We start from the raw sequence: 18,607 nt of genomic DNA, 5'->3' as shown, positions 1-18,607 counted from the left end.
GGAAGGTGATGGGCTCGTGCAGAGGTAAAAACACTGTAAAAGGAGCAGCTGGCACTTTGGAGAGTGTCCAGGGCAGCAAACCGAGCTGGGAAGGGGCTGGAGCCCCAGGAGAGGCTGAGGGAGCTGGGAAGGGGCTCAGCCTGGAGAAAAGGAGGCTCAGGGGGACCCTGTGGCTCTGCACAGCTCCTGACAGGAGGGGACAGCCGGGGGGGTCGGGCTCTGCTCCAGGGAACAGGGACAGGAGGAGAGGGAACGGCTCAGGCTGGGCCAGGGCAGGCTCAGGGTGGATATTGGGATAAATTTCTTCACAGAAACGGCTGTCCAGCCCTGGCACAGCTGCCCAGGGCAGTGGTGGAGTCCTCATCCCAGGAGGGATTTCAAAGATGTGTGGATGTGGCACCTGGGGACAGGGATCAGTGGTGGCCTTGGCAGTGCTGGGGGAACAGCTGGACTCGACGATCCCAGAGGACTTTTCCATCCTAAATGATTCTACACCCTTTAAGGCTGCTGTATGTTACTGAGCTGCTGCTTGCCAACAACTTCCTGCCCTTCTGGAAGCACATTGACCCCATTCCTATGGGAGGGGACAATTTTGTTGAGTTATTGCAAGAGGATTTCAGGTGTGATGCTGCAAGACGAGGAGAAGAGGAAGAGGAAACAGAGGAGGATGAATGATGGACTCTGCAATCAGAACAGGGACATCAGGGACAAGAGACCCAAGTGCAAACCCCCACTGCTCCCTCTGGGTCTGTGCCTTCAGCCCAGGACCACACAGGCTCCAGCTCGAGTGAAAACAATCTCCCCAGGAGAAAGAAAACATACACCTATTAACTGCTCAGAAAGAGATTTTTCAAAGGCTCTCGATATCCAGCCGGTCTTGATTCATATTGACTTCAACAAAATATTCTTGGGCCAATGGTGAATGCTCTGAAAAATTCCCTCTGTAATTTGCCATTGAGGTTTGAAAATAAGTGGTGTAAAAGGGCTTCTTTAAAAGAAAAATAATAAAAAAGAAAAGGACAAATTAAAAATGAAAGGTTGAACTAAAATTTGGCTTCGGGCCATAAACTAGGGGGAAACTAACAGCAAAGATAGTTAAATGACTGGAAAGAGAACACAACAGGAGCTGTTATGAAAAAAAGCTGATGGCTTTTTAAAAAAGGATTTGTATAGATAGCTGGGGAAATAAATTCCGGATGTGATAGAAGTGCAATTGAGAAATTAAATAAATGGAAAATAAGGATGACTAAGTAGTAGTTAACATGCCCCTTCTCAGTTGTATACTATTATCACATCTATTTTTAATGTCTCTTCAGCTGTCTGCAATTGTCATTCTTTTTTCAGAACTTGTTCCAACAGTCTTTGATACTGAATTAGCTGTTTTTTACTCTCCCATGCTTACAACCACATCTTTTTCTTACTCAACACTCCCCTTTTCCCACAATGTTATTCCATTGTCTCCCTTTTTCATCTCTCCTTATGTGTTGACTCCCCAGTTTCTGAGCCCTCCAACCACCCTTGTTCATCTTTCTTTTTCTGGAGCTCTTTTGGTTGAATCCTAGCATGTTTCTTTTCTTCTTTTCTAAAACTGCAAGCATGTTTTATATCATACCTGGCTCCTGTACACATTGTTACCCTTTCAGAAGGGCATTGAACAGCTACAGCAGTGTGGAAATAGTAAGCTAAACTAAGGGAGAAAAAGAAGTTCTTTTTGGCTTTTGCTTTCTGGCTCGTAAAAAAAAAGAACCCAAACATTTAAACTCTCCCCTTTTTCCTTTTATCCTCAAATAACACAAGCTTTCCACAAGCAGCTGAATATTCAAACAACGAGAGGCATCAGAAGTGTTGACCATTCTAGAGCTCAGGATGTGCCCTGAGGAGATGTGATAACAAAGATTTAATAATACTGAAAAAAATACACAAGTTCTGACGTGATCTGTGGGCTGTGGAGTGAACCTGAATTTTTCCTCCTTGTTAACCTTCCAAGTGTGCCTCTTCCTTACCTCAACACCTAATGATGCTCCATATTAACTTGGGGACTCTGATTTATTAAAAAAAAAGGTTCTAAACACATTCCAGGCAGCTGAATTCATCACTGTGATGCCTCAGACGGTTCAGCTCCATCATTACATGCTCACACTTTAATTTCTCTCAATTCCCTTTCCCTTGTGCATTCAGAGCCAAGGCTGTAGCTGAGCTAACAACACTCTTTGGAATGGCATTTTCAAAATTCAGGCTTGGATTCTGATTTGAAACCTACCCTCAGCCGTGCCCGAGATGCCATCAGCTTTGAAGTTGCTTGTGCTTTTCTTCCGGCGGTGCTTCTTTCTGTTGGCGTGGGGGGAAGGAGGGGGGTCCAGTTTGGGGCTGGTGGTACTGGATATGCTGGGGCTGGAGCACACTGAATCTCCCAGGCCCGTGTCTGCAGTCGGGTGGAGGGAAACAAAAAGGGGAGAAGAGATCAAAATGCTGTGAGGTTGAAATGAGCTGATTGTTAGAATTCAAGCTAATAACCCCTGGCTGTTGGCAGATACGTTCTTGAGCTCCTTCAGGAGATTCTCCAAACAATATTGTCTTTTTCAAAAAGGGACCAAAAAACCCCAACTTGGCTGAAGTGCTGATTCAAGTCCTCTTAGATTAACAGGACTCAGCAGCAATTTTAGGAGCAGGCCAGCTGGAATGCACAAAAACAATGGGCAAGCACTTTATTGCTTCCAATTGCTTCTTCCTCCAAAGTTCTTGCCTAGCCTCAAATTAATTTGTGTAACACTTGGGCATTTTAATACATAAACAGGGATAACCCTACATCTTCTGGATGTTCTCTGCTGTCATTAGTATCAGACAGACACCCACTGAAAAGGTGGTGATGGCAATAAAGGTGGGAAAACAAGGTAAGTAATGTGCACCTGGTACAGGTAATAATTGTGTGATAGAGGGTCACTTCCTCTACCTGCTCCCAAGGAAAATAAATAATCCCACGTTCCTCTGGTCAGTTTCCTGCTTTATGAACTCCAAAAATTTTAAGAACTGGGTCCTTCCACATAGTAAATATTCAAGTAACCTTAATCCAGGATTTCCCCCCAAGGTTGGTAATACGATTTTTGTTTAATTACTGGGTTGGTTTGGATTTTAATTATAAAACTCCACATAAAACCTACACTTAAAGGAAAGTGCTTGCTATTATGGAAAGTGAAGCCATTTCCAGAACCTTGCTTAAATACTATATTGCACCTTAGTGCAGTATCAGGACTGCATTTATGTGTCATATCCTTAAAATCTCCCAGACAGATATTCAGCAAATACATTCCCATGATTGCCTTTTGGGGTTAAATACTTGATGATTGGTTTCAGAATAGCAGACACAGGGAAAAGGAATAAAAATCCTTATTATAAAGCTTGAGTGTAATAACAGGAGTGCATTTAACTTAATATGTCAGAAAAATATCAAGCCAAAGATTATTAAAAAAATAGCTTTTGAATTTTTTTGCATAGTTAAATTCCCACAGAACTGCCTATTTAACAAAAGCCAACTTATTTTGGTTTCTTTTTCCTCCTAATAAAGTTTATTTACTAATTACCCCCTAAGCACAGTTGTGCTCTAAGTTATTAGTGGGGGATAAATTATGTAGCTAATTGCCTGGCAAGCGAGACCAAAACAAACATTAATCTTTATATTAAGGATTTTTGTTCTTTTCTCTATAACCGCTAGATTGAAACCAGCTCCCAAGAATTTAACCCCAAAAAGGGAACCATGAGAATGTATTTACTCTGTAGCAATGTGGGAGATTTTAAGGATTTGACCCATAACTGGTGCAGGTGGCTCTCCTGGCAGAGTCTGCTGTCTCTTCAGTAGAGGGGAAGGCAATCCCAGGTGAAAATCCAGGTGGGAATTCTCTCAGCCAAGGGGACAGAGATCCCTTTGGATCCATGGTACGGAAAGAAGATGCAAAAGAGTGCCAGGAACACAAAGGCACCAGCACAGATGCAATGGGGTTACTGCCAGTCCCAAGTACTGACCTCCAGCTCGACTCTGGAGGTTTCCAATGGTGATACTTAAAAAGAAGGAAAAAAAACCCGAGGTTGCCCATAGAAACCGTGGTTGCCTCATCGCTGGGGGTGCCCAAAGCTGAGCTGGAGAGGGCTTGGAGCAACCTGGGCTAGTACAAGGCGTCCCTCTCTGAGGTGTTAGAACTAAGTGACGTTCAATGTTCCTTCCAACCCAAACCTTTCTGGTATTCTTTGATTCAAAATGCTTCACTTTCCCCCCGTCGTTCCCAGCTTTCACTTTTGAAATCATTAAACCCATCCGAGTTCACCCCTCCTGCACCCGCAGCATCAACCACCACACCCTGCACCCATCAAACGGTGAAAAAACCCCACAATCCTGAGGCAACGCCACAGAACGCATCCCGTTAAAAACCATCAGGCTGGATCCACACACTGGTGGCAGCTCTGTCCAATTTCCAGGCCGTAAATCCCCCCAACAAAACCTGCTCGAGAGCTCTGAAAAATGAGGGACGTACGGGGTTGATGCCTGGTGTCGGAGAGCTGAAGAATTAACCTCCCGTGGTAAATCCTCGTCATCCACAGCCCCTTCCAGGTAATAACCTGCTGTCCTTGGGTCAAACTGCTCTCAAGTGGGAGCCTGGAGCTCTCCCTCCCCCTCAACCAGCAAGGAAAGGTTGGTGCCTCATAAACACAGCCGAGCCGGCATCGCCGGTGCGTTGCTGGCCCGGATTCCCGCGTTCCGAGCCCACCTTTGGAAGATGGGAGTTATTTAACATTCCCCTGCTTTAAAATATGAGCAATCAAAAGGCGCCGGGCTTCCACGCTGTGCTCTCCCATTTCCCACTCCTTCCCTTGCCTGACAAGGTATTCTTCAAATTGAAAAGAGGGCTCCTGAAAGCTCGGGCTTGGGGAAACTGTAAATGAGTTCAGGCTTCAGCCCGCTGAATGCAATTTCATCCTCCTGACTGAATACAAATAATGCATTTTATTTGGTATCAATTACCACGCCTGAGAACAGACGACCACTGCCGGCACTATTAAATATATATATTAAAAAAAAAAAAAAAAAAAAAAAAAAAAAAAAAAAAAGGAGGGGGGAAAAAAAAGGCAAGGAAAAAGGCATGGCAAATTAAAAAAGCAAGCGCCTCATTACTCCCCATCTCAACCAGCTTTGACAGAGGCACTGGAACTCATAAGCAGCGTTCCACTGGGCTGGGATGGGCTGTTTGCCAGCCATCCCGCACGTTCAATGTCAGCCATTAGTTCTTCCCAATCGGGCATCAATGTTCAACACACACCCGAAAAAATATATAATACTGGTAATAATAATAACAATCTGCAGCCTCTCTGAGCTTCAATACTTGAAGTATGAGTCAAAGCAGCAGTTTCACTTTTCACTCGGGAAGCTGACAAGCATGACTAGAGGGGGAATAAAATAACATTCAGTTCGCATAAATATCAAGCGGGCTGCTTGAGACTGATGGGCCAGGAATGTATTCTTAGCCATCATTCTGGCAGACAGGCCCAAGGACACTCATAACTTATTTTACAATCATTTAGTTTCAGCTCAAGTGGAAAACGTGACAACTTATCTCTGCTGACAAGATGCCATATCGAACCTTACAATTAACTCTCCCCCGATTATCTGCCCAGCCCATCATTAGCTCTGCGACTCTTGATGGACTGCACGGGCACAGCTTCCCCTGATGATGGTCATCATTTGCAGGGTGCAGAGCTCCATTACACGACGCCGAGGACAAAACTCTCCCCTTGCCATGTAGCTGGGGTTGTTCTGACCGGCGCAGCCTTGTTTTTGCAACTGTTTTGGAAGTGATGAGCAGCAAACCCTGCTGGAAAATGTCTTCTCCCCCAAAATGGAATTCCCTCGTGTTTCAGCCCATGCCTGCTGCTGCTGCAGCCTCCAGGAGTGAGCCAGAGACGCCCACACTCTGTCCCAGCTCCCCCTGCCCTCCATTCCTCCCCAGTCCCATTATGAATTCCTTCAGGTGGAAGGGAGAGCTGACACAGCCACATCACGGAATTATTTAGCTTGGAAGGGATCTTAAACACCAAGTCCTGCCATGGGACACCTTTCTCTATCCCAGTTTGCTCCAAGCCCTGTCCAGCCTGGCCTTGGACACTTCCAGGGCTGTGGCAGCACTGTGTAAGGATGTGCAGTATCTCACTCCATTTCCAAAAGCAGCAAGTAAAACTTGGTGACCAAACATCCTCGAGTTATGCAGAGATAGGACATAAAAACCCCACCCCTCTGCTCTTCACATGGTGATTTTTCTCTACAGGTGCAGGACACATGGATTAAGACAGAGACTGTTCTGCTTGTGCAAGTCTAGCCCTCATTGGCGGGAATTTACCAAACAAAACAAAAAACCCAATGCAGCTTTTACTCCACAAGGCGAGTGTCATGTCTGCCTCCCTCCAAGATCCATTTTGCAATTATGGTCATGAGAGAAATTCCTTTCAAGTATGACAAACTGAGGTAGAAGAAAGGAGGGGTGGAACAGAAGAAACACTTTGTCTACAACTACAACCCAGAGTCAAGAGACAGAACATTAAATGAAATCCAATCCTCAGAAGAGTCTCAAGAGCTGTGCTGTTGTACTGGGCTTTATTTGCTGTTTGAAACAATTTCATATCCTCTCCCAGTGTTACAAATATTTTGTAAAAGGTAACAATTCCCACTTCCTATCTTTTCTATTATTTTGCTATTTGGAAGCTGCATATGCTCAACAAATAGATCTCAAAGACAACTCCAGTTGTGCCCCCTAAGGACTTGGTGAGTCCTCCTGGATTTGAACAGGGTGGAAAATTAACAGAATCATCACTGAATTGTGGGACTGGAAGTGACCCAATAGATCATCCCATCCCACCCCCTGCCATGGGCAGGGACACCTCCCACTAGCCCAGATTGCTCCAAGCCCCGTCCAACCTGGTTTTGGGCACTTCCAGGGATCCGGGGGCAGCCACAGCTGCTCTGGGCACCCTGTGCCAGGGCCTGCCCACCCTCCTAGGGAACAATTCCTTCCCAATATCCCATCCATCCCTGTCCTCTGGCAATGGAAGACATTCCTGGTGTCCTGTCCCTCCATGCCTTGTCCCCAGTCCCTCTCCAGCTCTCCTGAAGCCCTTTAGGGCCTGGGAGGGGCTCTGAGCTCTCCCTGGAGCCTTCTCTTCCCCAGATGAGCAGTCCAAACTCTGAGCTGTCCGAAACTCAATCCAAACCCAGACTGTGCTTCCTGGTGCCCCAAGAACAGAAAAACAACTACTTTGGATCCCGAATTCCCAAGCACCCCCACCAAACCTGTCCGAGATATGACTCCTTCAGCACCTGCAGCAGCGGTGCAGGAGATGCCAGCACAGGAACCAAGGAGGCCAAGGAAAGAGGGACAATAAGCCAGGATGAGCACCCCAGGCCAGGGTAAAGGAGCTGGGAGTGGAAAAAGCAGGAAAAGAAGCAACATGTGAGGTACGGGAATAGCACAGCACAAAGGCTGGGACACAAAAGTCCAAGAGCGGAGCTTCGTCGTTGGCCCACGGTTCCTATTCTCTCTGTCACACACACAACCCTCTCTCCTGTGCAACCATCTGCAGCGGAACCAAGGATATTCTGACCCCTTCTATCCCCGTGTCTTTTGATTTATTTCATATTTTTGTCAAATCACCTATTTACAAAAACTTGAAACAAACTCAACAGGTGACGCTATTCTCCACAGACCAAAGTCGAGCTTGATCTGGTTTACATTTTTCTTGCATCTTCTTGTTAAAATTTTCCAACAGGCTTTCAAAGTGAAATTAGACTTTTTTGTCAAGCCCAGCTCCCCAACACGGTCTTATTCTCAAGTGGCTGGAGATTGATTAATTTGGGTTTTTGATTTGCCGAAGTGACAAGAAGTCAGACGTTACAAAAGCGGGAGCGGTGAATGGGATCAATTAAAGAGCAGAAGCAGCAACACAATTAATAGCACCGGGTTCAAGAGCAGAAAGAAAGCGCTGATGACGAAAACAACAGCAACAGCTCTGCCTGCAGCAGGAATCTTTGCTGCGACCCAAGGAAGGCTGAATCCAAAGAGGGTGTTTCAGAACTTTCACTATGCCATTAGTGCTGCAATGAAATAAGGCAAAGATGTCGGTAGCTGGTGGACTGAATAATAAAAAAATAGCTGGACACTTTCATCTTCCACACATGTGTTTTAAATAAAGGTGAGAAAAGCAATCCTTTTATTTAAACAGGGGAAGCAAGAGAGTATAACTATTACTATACAAATCTGTAGTTTGTATTTCAGACCCATTTCCCTTAGCTGAGATTTTTCTGGCTGTGAAATCCACTGCTCTCCAGCTTCCCTTTACAGCTATTACCATAATTGTTCTATCAAGTTCTTTATCTTCCTCCTCTGCCTCAGACTGAAGCGAAAGAAATGCTGCAATCGCACAGCGCAGATGTACAGGACTGACATTAAAATCCTGTCAGAACTGCAGCTTGAAACAAGTCTGTGGATGTAATAAACACCTGGGACTGGGGAGAAGGGGTGGCACGAGACTCCAGCTTCCAGGATGAAAATAAAAGGCAAATATTTGTCAGGTACAGAGAGCTCACACCTTTGGAGGTGCATTGCTGAGCTGACCTCAGCTCGGACACTCAAGCTATGGAGGGCTCAAGTTCACCTGCTGCACTGAAGGAAATTAAAGGGAGCTCGGAGCAGAACTGGGGCGTGGACATCAAAGAGCCTCGGGAGCCTTCCCTTCCCACAGCATCTCCCATTTTTGCAGCCTTGTGCCCAGAGCCTGCAAATCTCAAAGCTGTCCTGTCAACCTCAGGAAGCCCCACTGAACGACTCCTTTTCTCTCAGAGCAACTTCAATTAATCAAGGAAAACAAAGCTTCCTTCTAGGCAGCAGAAGAGGTGTCTCCCTGCTTTTGGAGGGTCTGGCTCTTCCTGTGTGGCAGCACCTCCAGACCCCAGGGCATGAGTGTCCCTTGCACTTTGTGACAAGGGAGGGACATCGTCCACAGCCTTGGGAGAGACAAGCAGCCTCAAGATGCTCAGGAACAGATATTGGAAGGCTTCAGTTGATTTTGGAAAGACCCTCATTACCATCTCCCTTATCTAAAGGGAAGACATCACCTCTAGCTCATTCCCTACCAATGCACAATGTTGGGCCATCATAAAGGAAGCATGAGAGCAGAAATGCAACAATAGAGCTTAAAAATCCCCACAAAAGTACATTTTCCCTCCTAAGGAGCAACACATTACAGTGCTGGCAAAACAGCATCCTGCTCCCTGGAACTTGAAGGATGGCTAGGAAGAAAAGAAGCTCCCTTTCAAAGGAAGCTCCTCGTTTCCAGGAGGAATTCATCAGCTCCCACAAGGAGAGGATACAACTATTCTTACACAACTCTCTCCTGTGCTGCCAGGATAGAGACAAGCAAAGCAAAGACTGTGTTTTAGAGGACCTGCAACCTCAGAATATGAACTGGGGATGAGATCCTAATCTTCCTTCTTCCACGCATCTTGCCTGCAGCAGGTTTAGGTCAGGGGCAGGGATGATACAAACTCCTCCCTGAGCGAGCAGGGTTTGTTAATTTATCTCATCCCGGTCACACAGACACATCCCTGCACTCCCCCCCTCTGCTCTAGATGTGAACGTGCCCTGTGGAAAGATCAAGCCTGACAAGTTGTTTGAACACATAAGGACAACAAACCAGGAAAGAGAAGCTACAGGATGCCACCACATCCCAAGGCAAAGCAACTTTGTGGCTCCTGCTGAACAGACCTGCAGTTGAGACGTACAGGAAACATCCCTAATTCTTCTGGCAGAACCTTTTCACTGGGCAGCATCAGCCTGTGAGCCCTACATGGTGTCACCCTGAATTGCTGCCAAGTGGGTGTGCGATGCTGTGGGTGGTGGTTTCCCCCGGCCATCAGCTGTGATGTGCAACAGGGAGGGGGAAAGCAGCACAGAAGGCAGAAATTCTGGGCTTTCACCGCAGGTAACTTGCTCATTTCAGGGAATTTGCTCCCTCCTCACGAGGGAGAAAGGAGATGGATGGTCCTTTTGAAGACACACCTCAGGGCAGAAGCTCCTGGTTCAATTCCAGGTCATGTGTTGGTCTGTCAGGGCCAGTCTGGATGGGGCTCGGAGCAGCCTGTCCAAGTGGGAAGCTGGACAGGATGGTCTCTAGGGCCCTTCCAACCCATTCTGTGATTCTATTTTTCATGCTGCAACTGGTTTCTATCTCCTCCTTCTGAAGCCAGGTAGATCGTCAGGTGCCTCAAGAACAGCTGCCAACTGCAGCACCCTGGATGTGGCAAATCCACCAGGACCAGCCCCAGGATTGGTGATGTGGGAACAAACAGACCCTTGGAGCACAGGAAAAGAACACGTTTTGGGTGAACAAGCTCCATCATGGTCAGGCACGTACAAGTGTGTGACAAATTCTACTTTAGATCAAAATGAGATGCATACTAAATTCACCTTAATTACACAGAGGGGGGCAGAGCTCCACCCTGAATCTAACCATCAGCACTGTCTTCTCATTGCATAAAAAAAATCCTCATTTAACAACATTTTGCTTTGAAATAGAGCCTTCAGGTCAGCAGGCACTTGGAAAATAATGAATCCATGGCTTACTGAATCACTTCCTACTAAAATATTTACCTTGTGTTTCAAGATAGGCAAAGTAAGACAGAGAGGAAGAACTGACTCTCTTCAAAGGATGCTCAGAGCCAGAAAGATGTCTCGTCTCTACTCCTGTACTTTAACCTTCTGTCTGTATAACCTGTGGATAACTTCAAGCTTCAAACCCACTCTGTGGTAATTGAGAAGAGGTTAGGAAACTCTCCACTGTCAGTCCAGGAGACTTCAGTGACAAGCCCTAATATCAATGTTTTGGAGGGGGGAAAAAAAATCAAGAGACTTTCACTATTAACATTTTCCAATTAAAGCTGAATAATTGCTGTATAGCAAATTGGCTGTTAATTGCATCATGCTAGGCAGGAAAAAGCTAAGGCTTTCCTGGTAATGTATGCCATGAGCAGACTGTCAGAAAGGAAGAGAAATAATGGCAGCAACACATAGACTGCTCTTAATCAAAGGCAAAATCAAACATTTTCCTATCGCAGACACCCAGAGCTGAAAAGCAAAGCTCTTAAAACACAAAGCTCTGTCTTTCAGAGGTGTTGGGTGGTGTAACTGCCATCGACAAACTTTTTTTTTTTTTTTTGTAACTTCCAATTTTAATCAAGCCCTCTTTCTATCTCTTGGATAAATAAGGCAGGGCCCCCAGTGCACTGGATACTCCTGATGCCCCTGGGTGGCACAGCCTGGCTGTGTGAAGGGATGAAATCAACTGTGACAAAGGAAGCTGCAGGAAGGGAAGCTCTGAGCTCCAGCTGGCCCCCAAGAACCCCCAGGCTGTGGCACAGAGGCTTCTTTCACTCCCTGAGCCACGTGTGCTGTGAGGTGGCTTTAAAGTGTTGGATTCCATAGGTAAGGAATACACAACATCCCTAAAAACCCACTCTGGGAGCTGGGCTGGGGAGAAACCTGGCCCGTCAGCAGCCACGCTTGAGGAGGCAACTGCTCTGCTCTTAATTGGAACAGAATTTTCATTAAGCCCTAGAAAGGATAAAAGCACTGAGTGTATTTCTTGCACCCTCTTCCTCCAGACCCTACAAAACAAAGCACCTCACTCCTGGCTGCACATTAAACAATAATGTAACATTAAGCATTAAACAAGAATGTAACTATTACAAGCATCTATTGGAACTTCTGAAGTCTGGATGTGTAAAAAAGAAATCCTCCAATCAGGAATTGCTCCCATGGGACACGAACATTTTGCTTTCTCAAGTTTGCATTTAAACCTTTACAAAACTTAGATTTAGGATTTATGTTATTAGATAAAGTTAGCTTATTCACAGTAAGATAAAACAATTAAGAAAATAGAAAAGCTTACTGATTTGGGAAGCTTATTTATTTCCCTCCTCAAGTTTTCCTTATAAAACCCTTAAATAAAGAATTCACTGGGCTAATAAAACTTGTAAGCCACACTACTTGAATCAAAGAGTTTATAAAATGTCACATTCTGCTCTTGCAGTACTATGTCTTTCCTCTATGTTTACTTTACTTGACAGTGTCTCTCGATTTATAATGTTGTCTGCAAACATGATTTGATTTTCAAAGTCCATAACCTCCTGCAGGATATTGTGTGAATCCAGCTCATGCATTTAATTCCTTGCAATTACTGCAAACATTTCAAATTAAAGCAACCTTAAACTGCAAACATGCAAAATAAAAACCTTTCAAATTTACACTCTTCTAAATACAAATGAGATTACAGGACAGCCTCCCTGACAAAGAATTCCCGTTGTCCACAAGTGTGATTATCTCCAGTATTATACCTTACATGAAAATGTTTTTATGTAATAATTCAAAATAATGGTTCTAATACAAAACCAGAGAAGAGTTTTGTATTTTGCAGACTTCTAAGATCTGTATCTGTCAAATGTCAAATGTCTGTGCTACACAGAACCATGCTGCGTATCCAGCTTCCTTCCTGGAGAAGCTCTGACTTTTGGAAAGTGTTTCTTGGACCGCAGCTGGAAGAGCTGATGAAGACAACATTCACTCTCCTCATTGTTCTGTCCCATTAAGGCCCAAACACCAAGAATAAAAGTAAAGTGCTTTGGCTTGAGGGCTTTTCCCTCTTTTTTTTCTCCTGAGTGGGAATAACAGAGAAGGTGTGACAACCGAGCCCAGCTACAGGCAGAAAAAGCACAGATTTACTGAATACTTCCAGACAATCAAATCAGATTAATCAGCATCAGTAACCAGAAATAAATCACCTTTTCCCTCTGTTACAAAGAACATGCTACTTGCATTGTTACTTCAGTGTAAATCCTAAGCCAAACTAAAGGCAAAATCTGTATTTAAACATCCATAAGTAAATACTGGGAAAACCCAGAGCTTTATAATTCAGTCAAGAAGTTAATTTAGTGCCATGAACAATTTACTGACAGACATTTGGCACTCCAGGCTGTGAGCAACATTAAGATCAGCATCAGGTTGCCAACGTCAAATTACCTAAGGATGCAAACTCATGTTTCTTGGAATCAAGAGCAGGATTTAACTGCTGAATCAACAATTCTTTGTGTTTTAATCAGGGGGAGAGCAGAAAGAAGAAGACCCTCAAGAAGAAAAGCAGATGAAGAACTGCAAAAACGTAGCTCAGGATTTAAGCAGCAGCACTGGATAAATAGAGGAACAGCTGAAACTCAGCCAAGCTGCGCAGAAATGCCCGAAGTCCTCCCTAAACCAACATCATGGCAGAGTTTAAACCTCAGAGGGCTCTTGGTGCCACCAGAGACACAAAGTAAAGAGCTGCTTTCAGATCTTTCATTCTCTGATGTCACTTCTCTGCTGGACACAAGGCCCAGGGGCAGCAGATGGCAACAGCTCATCTCCAGTTTGGTGGTCACTGAGCTGCCACCCATGGCCTGGATGGGCAGGAGAAAGGCACAGACTCACAGCATAATTTAGGTTGAAAAAGCCCTCTGAGACCCTTGGGTCCAACCCCTAACCCAGCGCATATTCCTAAGTGCCACACAATTTTTAACACTTCCAGGGATGGTGGCCCCAAGGTTTCCCATCAAGCCGAGATCTCCCATGGTTTGCAGAACAGGAGGGGTAAGAACTGGGTCCTGCTGCTTCCAGAGGCTAACACATTCCCAAAATGCCCAGGCAGACAGCACCAGCTGGATTAATGCTCCAAGCCCCTCTTCAGAGCACTTATTTATCACCATTGCCCTCCAGGCCTTCCATTACTTTGGGGAACCACAGGTTGCAAGACCTCATCATCCCCTGCCTGAATTAAATCCAGTTTGAAACCTCAAGTCCTGCAGGATCAGCAAATCCAAAAAATTACCAGTTTCCTAGGACACTGCTACACAGAGAGTTTTAATATTTCTGGTTGACAGGGCTATTTCATGTAAGAGCTTGTGAAGAATGTCAGGCAAATTTAAATACTGGAAGTTTCTCAGTACACAACCTCATGCTGAAAGGGGATGGCTTTCCACAAATTGTTAGAAAGTAGTGCTTTATAACCCACATTTCCTCAAGGTATGCTGAGAAACCAAAGGAAATAATAACTTGTTGCTAGCAGAGTTTACTCTGCTGAGCTGCAATAGTTTCCCTCTGGAAGTATTTTGCCAAAAGCAATCTGTGAATCACAAAAAGATATGAAAAGTAGAAGAATGTTCCCTTTCTTGTCCTAGGTAAGATAATGTAAACTATGTGCACATATTATGCATGGTGAATTTTATTGTATTAAGTAGTAAGAATTACAGAAAATCCCAGAGTATCTCTAAAGTAGCTAGGAAAAAAAAAAAAAACAACCAAACAAAAGGGACAAAATAAATTTGTATTTGCTTTTTGGTCCCAATTTCCATATTTAAAAAGGAGGAAAAAGCTCTTTTGACCTAAACCATCTGTATACACTGACCAAAAACAATTCTGAAATCCTATAAATCTATTTGAAATTGTATCATTGATCCTGGTCAAGAACTTGCCTATGGAATTCCAACAGCTCTAAATGGTATTTTCTGATGTCAGATGCAGGTTGAACCATTTCCTTTCCCAAGGCAGAGCAGAAGGTTCCATCATTTAATCATTCCCAGCACTTAGGAACAGACAAGTAAGGCAAGTTGCAAGGTCTGCATTAATATCAACACTCCAGCGACCTCTCACACCCCATGGCACAGTGAGAACTCAATTTTACATTAATAAACCCTAACACCAAACTGTTAGAAACTCAGAAGACACCAGGTATTACAACTTCCATAAATTACAGCCGAGCTCAAATGGCCCGTACAAGCAATTGTACAGTGATAAAGCCTAAGTGGATGATATTTAAACAGATATTTGATTTACAGCAGAATCTTACATCGTGCTGGAATTCAAATGACAATTTACAAGTCCAGAGACCAGAAAGCCCCGTCCCATGCAAAGTCCTGTTTGCAGTGCTCTGTCAGAAGAGCTGAATGCTGAATCCTTCCTTCTGATGGTCTCAGGGCACAGAAGCCAAACGATAAAACAGGACATTTAAAAAGAGAATGACCAAGCTGCTGCTTCATCCCCAGGTAGGAAATGACATCCTTGGTCTTCTCAGAGTGATGGCTCACAAATCTCACTTCTGTAAGGCAGCTGCCTGTAGTTCCTGGCACCACAAAAACTTCTGCTGGAGAACTGGGGGTCTGTCTGTCAGGTTCCTCAGAGATGCACAAACTGTGAAGACTGGAGAGCAGACAGACCCACCTCTCTAACGGTATCAGCACCACTAAAATCATGGAATTGGAAAAACCCTCCAAGACCACTGAGTCCAAACCGTCACTGTCCCCAGTCCAGAGCACTGAGTGCCATGTCCAGGACATCCTTGGACATCTCCAGGGATGGGCACTCCAAAAGCTCCCTGGGCTGCTCATTCCAAGCCCTGAGCACCCTTTCCATGGGGAAATTCCTGCTGCTGTCCACCCTGGGCCTGCCCTGACCCAGCCTGAGGCCGTTCCCTCTCCTCCTGTCCCTGTTCCCTGGAGCAGATCCCGACCCCCCTGGCTGTCCCCTCCTGGCAGGAAAACTTCCTCACTGCAAGGGGGGTCAGGCACTGGCACAGGGAAAGGGTGCAGTCATCATCCCTGGAAGTGTGCAAAAAAATGTTTGGATTTGGCACTTAGGAACAGAATTAGTGGTCGGCTTGGCAGTGCTGGGTTAAGGGTTGGACTTGATGGTATTTGAGGGCTTTTCCAACTGTAAAAATGTTGTGATTTTATGAAAATAACAGCTGGATTTACAGAGGAGGAATTGTGGGATGCACAATCCAGAACAGAACTTTAACACCCAAACAGGTCACAAATGGCTCCCCTGAGACCAGGAACCCTCCTGTTCCCCAGCAATGAGCAACTAGAGATAATTCTGGGTGATAAAAGAAGGAAAAAAAAAAAAAGCAAAACATCAAGGAGGAGATTTATCAGAGGAAAAAACATCACAGGCTTCCAGTGGGATCCAGGAAAACCTCTGGGCCAATAGCTGGAGCAGCAGTAATTGTTTCAAATCTATCAATAAAGCTGAGCTGCTTCTTCATTGACTGCAAACACCAATTTCTTTCATGGAGGATTATAAGTTGATGTTCATGGTCTCTCTACCACCATTAGGGTGATAAACAGTTGAAACTACATCAGGATCTGACACGCAGATCAATTCTGGGTCCATAAAGAATCTACACAAGAGGTTCCTGGACAGGGATTTACTGCCCCCAGTTTTTATTCTCTCTCGCTGCTAAAATTACTTCTGTCAAGCACTTACAAGAGTACGGAGGAAAAGGGAAAAAAAAAAAAAAAGGAGGAAAAAAGGCAAAAAGAATTAATTTTTCATGTGCTGCTGGAACGGCCTTTTGAAATTTCGGGAGTTTTTAAGGCAAATATGTTCCTGCATTGGAAATGATGCTGAACAGCAGGTGGGACTGAGCTAAATAGTGAGCCAGCAGCACGAGCTGCTCACTATCCAGCACGCAGCAATTTGAAACACCAAACTAAGCTGTCGAGATTTTCTCCCAGGGCAGGCACAAGCTTCATGTTACCAGCGCCAAATTATATTAGACATTTAATTTTAAACCTCAGGTACTTAAATGTAAAACCTTACAACAGTAATAGTCATAAAGCAGTGGGGCATTCCATTTCAGAGAATGGATTTTTCTATTTTTCCCCTTTAATTTAACCAGCACCTCCTGTTTTGTGGCTCTGCCCACTACAAAGTAATTTATCTAATTAGGAGATGTTCACAGCTGCTTGAAAGACAGAAGCCCCAGGAAACCAAAGGTCTGGTTTGGAAGACTTTGAAAAGTTCTCTGGAGCCACACAAAGTATTAATTTAATGTGAAAAAAAGGTGCAAAGAAAAATTGAATCCCAATATGTTATTTTGTCTACAATAAAACCACGTGACAATAAGCAGGCATATTCTCCAGTACATTGGCATTTGAATTCCAAAAGATGCTTAGCTTCTTGCCATACCTGCTGCTTTCACAGTATTAGCTTTTTATGACTAAAATTCAAAAATCTTTTAATGGAGAAAAAAACCCCAGAAATTAAAAAGGGTTTTTCATGCGTCAACTTGCCAACATAAAGGACACATCTCTGTGCTTACCCAAAGATGATACACTCAGAGCAATCAATTATTCTTGAGGTTTTGTAAGAGTTTTAGTGCAATACTTCTGAGTCTGCTGACCCTTAGTTGCCTAAAACTCGTTTTTAATCCAATTTTCCCTCCGTATTTATAAAAAACAACACCTCAACATTTAAAAAAAATTAGAACCTCTGCAAGAAATTTTTCAAGGTAGGCTTCTTCACAAGTATCCACCAGTCGCCTGCAATTTCAAAATAAGTATTTCATAGATAATTCTGGCTGTTGTCTCTTTTGAGCCAGAACTAATCCCATATGAATGTCAAGTCAGAAAAAGGTACTGCACATATGGGAGACTGCAGAGCTGGGGTAGGAGAAAAGTTTCCCTTCACCAGGAATTGTAAACTAGCTTGGGATCAGCAGCAGGAGCAAAAGGCAAGTCGGGCAAATCCAAGCATTTTGAAGCCAAGGGGATGGCAAAAGCAGGAATTCAGGGGATATTTCTATTTTTTAGGATTCTATTTCCATGCCTCTTGTAGCAGTTCACTGAATTTTGAAGGTTTTTCCTCCCCTGCAGCCTCATTTGGGACATCTGGCATGGGGATGGCACCTGCTCACCTGCCTGCAGGTGTGTCAAGGTGCACAGGACTGCAGCCTAGAGCTCTTGCTTTCCTCCTACAGCCAGCACTCAACATTCTTCATCTTACCTTAGAAAAGCTACAGGATAAAAGGCACAAAAAAGCCCAAACTTTGGTCTAACCTCTCAGAAGTGAGGTGGAGTTGGGGTGCGTTAAAATGACAAAGTAGCTCACATGAAGGAGGCTGAAAATACGTGATTTTAAGTGAGAAATCAGCTCAGCATCCAGGCAGGGTAATGCTGCCTCCCCTAAAAACTTAACCAGGAGTGGGTGAGCTGGGTGGACACAGAAGAGGACAGGGTTGAAGCATTTATTTCACTGTGCTGCTTCACAACCCTGCCTTCCTGCATGGCTCACTCAGAAAATTCTTAGGCAACATCTGGACCATTTAAATGCAAATTCTCCTGAAGGTGCTGCCCCCATGTTTGCAGCTCCAGAAAACAGTCTGTGCTTTGCTAAGTATGAATTTGATAGTTAATGCCACTCTGAAACATGATGATCAAGATTTTAAACCCTCTGTTCTCCTAAGTTGGCACTAAAAACCCAGAGGTGCTCTCAGGGCTATACTCAGATTCAGAACTTCTACAGATACAGAGATATATGTGGGACAAGTGAAATAGTTCCCATATTCCCCTAACTGCTCCCATTTTAGGGGCAGCCATTAGAAACAGCATTCCTCCCCTTTCTCCTGACCTATTCATCCTGGTCTGGTAGCAAATATCACATCTACCCTTTAAAAACAATTATTGCTACAATCTAATAATCCCAAAACACCA

General features: G+C 44.5%; 1 protein-coding gene across 10 annotated transcripts in view; it reads right to left on the bottom strand.

Annotated features, from left to right (window-relative positions):
* AGAP1 (ArfGAP with GTPase domain, ankyrin repeat and PH domain 1) overlaps positions 1-18,607 on the bottom strand; it is a 308,457-nt gene that overhangs the window by 78,474 nt on the left and 211,376 nt on the right. For 9 of the 10 annotated variants that reach the window (XM_077785208.2, XM_021536092.4, XM_085585530.1 and 6 more), the window contains one exon: positions 2,261-2,422. The exons of the other annotated variant lie outside the window; for it this stretch is intronic. In XM_077785208.2, the coding sequence (XP_077641334.2) occupies positions 2,261-2,422 (162 nt within the window). The remainder of the gene's footprint in view (positions 1-2,260; positions 2,423-18,607) is intronic. 10 annotated transcript variants of the gene reach the window in all.

Source organism: Lonchura striata, chromosome 7 (genome assembly GCF_050655825.1).
Source record: "Lonchura striata isolate lonStrDom1 chromosome 7, ASM5065582v1, whole genome shotgun sequence".
Classification (NCBI taxonomy): Eukaryota; Metazoa; Chordata; class Aves; order Passeriformes; family Estrildidae; genus Lonchura; species Lonchura striata.
This window is presented reverse-complemented; position numbering and strand designations above follow the sequence as displayed.